General features: G+C 46.9%; 1 protein-coding gene across 1 annotated transcript in view; it reads left to right on the forward strand.

The window, feature by feature from the left end:
• The first annotated feature begins 3,751 nt into the window (after window positions 1-3,751).
• PIF1 (PIF1 5'-to-3' DNA helicase) overlaps window positions 3,752-4,038 on the forward strand; it is a 7,202-nt gene continuing 6,915 nt past the window's right edge. Inside the window, exon 1 of the mRNA XM_077747186.1 lies at window positions 3,752-4,026. Coding sequence (XP_077603312.1) covers window positions 3,764-4,026 — 263 coding nt within the window. The 5' untranslated portion in view covers window positions 3,752-3,763. The remainder of the gene's footprint in view (window positions 4,027-4,038) is intronic.

Genomic DNA, 4,038 nt, shown 5'->3' on the forward strand with positions numbered 1-4,038 from the left:
TTCTCTGCCCCTGCCCCCTCAAAAATAAATAAACTTAAAAAAGGGGGGGACTTGAAAAAAAAAGATAAGTATTAGGGCAACGGGGCTGATCAGTCAGTAGAGCATACTTGAGTCTTGATCTCAGGGTCATGAGTTCAGGCCCCACATTGGATGTGGAGCCTCCTTAAGAAAAAAAAAGCATAAACCCTAGTTAATGCCATGCATGTTGAAAGTGTTTAGACATGAAATGTACTGTTGTCTGCAACTTCAAAATGCATAACATGTATTCATGAATGTTCAGATGGACAGATGATTAGGTATGATAAAACAAATAGCAAAATATTAATTGTTGCATCTTGGTGGTGGGTTTATGGGTGTTCACTGTACAATTCTTTCAGCCTTTCTGTTTATGTTGGAATATCTTCAGAATAAAATGCTGGGGTTAGCCAGGACTGAGAGATGAAAGGAGTGGGGAGTTATTGTCTCATGGGTACAAATTGTTTGGGATGATGAAAATTTTCTGGAACTAGTGATGGTTATGCAGCATTTGAAAGTACTTAATGGCAATGAGTTGTACACTTAAAAATGGCTAAAATGGTAAAATTTTGATGTTATGTACATTGTACAATTTTTTTTGTTTGAAAGCCAAAAAAAAAAAAAAAAAACATTGGGGGAAAATCCATGTGGAAGTGTCTGTGCCTTCTCTAGAGGCAGTCAAAGGTACTGCACAGAGAGAAAGGGGAAGGGAGCAGACTGTCAGTGTGCTGGGCCCATTTTGAGCAAAGGGTAGTGGGAAGAGAGAATAGAAGCTTTGGAAATAGACCTGGGTTCATAATCCCAGCTCTTTTACGTTCTAGCTGTGTGACTGTACTTGTTTCTTAGTGCTATTTATTGCTCCTGTAAGAAATTATCACAAATTTAGGGGCTTAAAACAACACAAATTTATTATCTTGCAGTTCTAGAGGGCTGACATGTGTCTCACTGGGCTAAATCAGGACCTGTGTTCCTTCTATAGATTCTAGGGAGGAGGAACCTACTTGCTTGCCATTTCCAGCTTCTAGAAGCCTCCTATATTCTTTGGCTTGACTCCTGCCCCTTCTCTCTGTCAAAGCCAGTGGTAACATCTTCAAATCTTTCTGTTTCTCACACACACACCTCTGCTTCTGTATCTCATCTCCTCTGACTCTCTTGCCTTCGTCTTTCCTTTATAAGAACCATGGTGATTCCACTGGCCCACCCAAAACCCAGGATAATCTTTCTATTTCAAGATCCTTAATTTATCATATTTGCAAAATCTCTTTTGCCATGTAAGGTAACATAGTCATAAATTCTGGGGATTAGGATGGAAACATCTTAGAGGGACCATTATTCTGCCTACCACAATGATGTTGAAAATTTTCACATGCCACTGGGTACTCATATGTCAAGATAGAACCGAGGTTGGGGCGCCTGGGTGGTTCAGTCGGTTGAGTATCCGACTTCGGCTCAGGTCATGATCTCGCATTGGGCTCTGTGCTGACGGCTCAGAGCCTGGAGCCTGTTTCAGATTCTGTATCTCCCTCTCCCTCTGATCCTCCTCTGCTCACACTGTCTCTCTCTCTCTCTCTTAGAAATAAAGAAAACATTAAAAAAATTTTTAAAAAAGAACCAAAGAAAAATGTTTCTCCTGATTTTTTTCTAACAATTTTATTGAGATATAATTCACATGCCATACGACTTACCCACTTAANTTGCTCACACAGTCTCTCTCTCTCTCTCTTAGAAATAAAGAAAACATTAAAAAAATTTTTAAAAAAGAACCAAAGAAAAATGTTTCTCCTGATTTTTTTCTAACAATTTTATTGAGATATAATTCACATGCCATACGACTTACCCACTTAAAGCATCAATTCAATGGTTTTTAGTATAGTCAGAGTTATACTGTCAATGAAAATATTCATCTTTGACCATATTTATATGTGAGGAAACAAAAAGAAACTGGCTTAGAGTAACATCTAACTGGCAGGTCGGGGGCATGGCAGCAGCTTGTCAGGAGCTGAGCTTCCAGTCCAGGCCTGGATTCCCTTCATGAAATTAGACTAGTCACCTGGGAGCAGTGTAGCCTAGTAGTTAAACAGCAGATGCTCACCCAGGTTAGACTTGGGTTCAAGGCTTGTTGGCTTGAACAAGGCTTGTTTTTGCTATCTACAAGCTATGTGACCTTTTGTAAAATTTCTTGGAGCCTTGGTTTCCTCGTTTGAAAAATGAGGACAAGCCAACAGGTGAGGGGGCTAACTCACCTGTAAGATCCCTTCCACCTATGTAGTTAGAAGCGTCAATGAGGAGGGAGAAAAGATAATTAAAAGTAAATTCTCTGAGCATCCAGTTCATTTGACAAAAGGGATACGTATTCCCTGAAGACAGGGGTTCACATGCTTCCTTTGTACTCCCTGAGCACCTGGCACAGGTCTTGGAATTCCTCAGCCTGCTTGAAGACAAATGCGTAAAACGACCCTTAAAAGAGGCAGAGAAGGGTGGAAAGAGGGCTGGGAGGCAGGGGCAGCGGAAGCGACAGGCCTTTGGGGGTTGGCTCAGAAGTGGGCTATCGCCCGGTGAAGGGAAACACAGGTGGGAGGGATCAGAGGCAGCTCTTCCCCCAAGGCCAAATTCAGCCTCTGTGTGGAGGCTAAAGCGGAGAAAAAGTGTGTTTGGAACCACCGTTCTGAAAACAAATCTTCAAGCCGCGTTGTGTGACATGACACCACGAGTGGCCCTGCTGCAACCCTCCGCTCCTTCCGACTTCTTCGGCTGGCTCACCAGTTTTGGTATGCTCCGCCACCACTATAAACCTCCTTCCTCCAGCTTGCGATTGGTACAGCCCAAACTCCGGGAGTTGGAACCCACGCCCCAATGAAAGACACGCCCGTTGTCACGCCCCTCTGTCTGATTGGCTGGTGAATTTAAAGATCCGGCCGGTTATAGGATGATTCTCTACTCCTAGTATTTGAAAGTTCCTAGTACCCACGCTTAGCTAACTGGCCGGCTCTGTTCAGCGCGTTTCTCCGAGTGCCGGTGCAAGTGAGTGTCCCCGCGATCCCGGAGATGGGACACAAAGTTCTGATTTTTCAGAGGCTCTCTGCCGGGAGGGTGCAGACAAGTGGGTCAGACGGAAGAAACAGGGATCCCCGGGCCCCAGGATCCCTCGCGATTTTCCTAGGCAAAAATCCCCGCCCACCTTGAAGATTCGGGAAGAGTCAGAATTTTGAAGTCACAATAACCCTGACTTCTGCCACTCGTAGCCTCTCTCAGTCGGCTTCCACGGAAAATAGATTGACCCGGCTGCGTATAAATTAGTGAATATCTGGAAGACAGAAGGTGCTTATTACAACTCAGTCCCCTGCTCATCTCTCCACGTGAGCTTCCCCCTGCTTCTTTGGAAAAGGGCTCTTAAGATCCCCTTGCCTGCCCTGGGCCTCTTGGAAACAGTCTTCTGTTTTTGTTCAGGAGCCTGCTTCCGCGGCTTGTCAGACAGCCGAGGCTCTCCAATCCTGGATGCATTTGATGCTGCCCATCCACCGCTCTGGAAATTATTGCGTAGGACAGTAATGTCTATATGAATTCTGGTTGGCCCAGGTCCCTTTTACCGTCTCCGTGTCCCCTTCGTGTTACCAGTGACAGCCTGCCTCCGTGACCTTATGTGGCCTTGACCGGTCTCCCGTCAAAGCCTCTATACCACCTATTATAACCCCGAGTCCTCGTAACCCTTGTGCTCCCGACCTCTTGCAGACCTGCGGAGGCGGTGGCGATGCTGTCTGCCAAGACGGCGCCAGCGGAATTCGAGGACGCAGACCTGCGGTGTCGCGTGGCTGTGGAGGAGCTGAGCCCCGGCGGGCAGCCGCGAAAGCGCCAGGCCCTACGCACCGCGGAGCTGAGCCTGGGGCGAAATGAGCGCCGCGAGTTGCTGCTGCGGCTTCAGGAGCCTGGCCCCGCCGGGCGGGCGCGCTGCTTCCCTCTGCGGGCTGTACGACTCTTCACGCGCTTCGCAGCGGCCGGGCGCAGCACGCTGCGGCTTCCGGTCGA

This window comes from Crocuta crocuta, unplaced genomic scaffold (assembly GCF_008692635.1).
Source record: "Crocuta crocuta isolate KB4526 unplaced genomic scaffold, BGI_CrCroc_1.0 scaffold130, whole genome shotgun sequence".
NCBI lineage: Eukaryota > Metazoa > Chordata > Mammalia > Carnivora > Hyaenidae > Crocuta > Crocuta crocuta.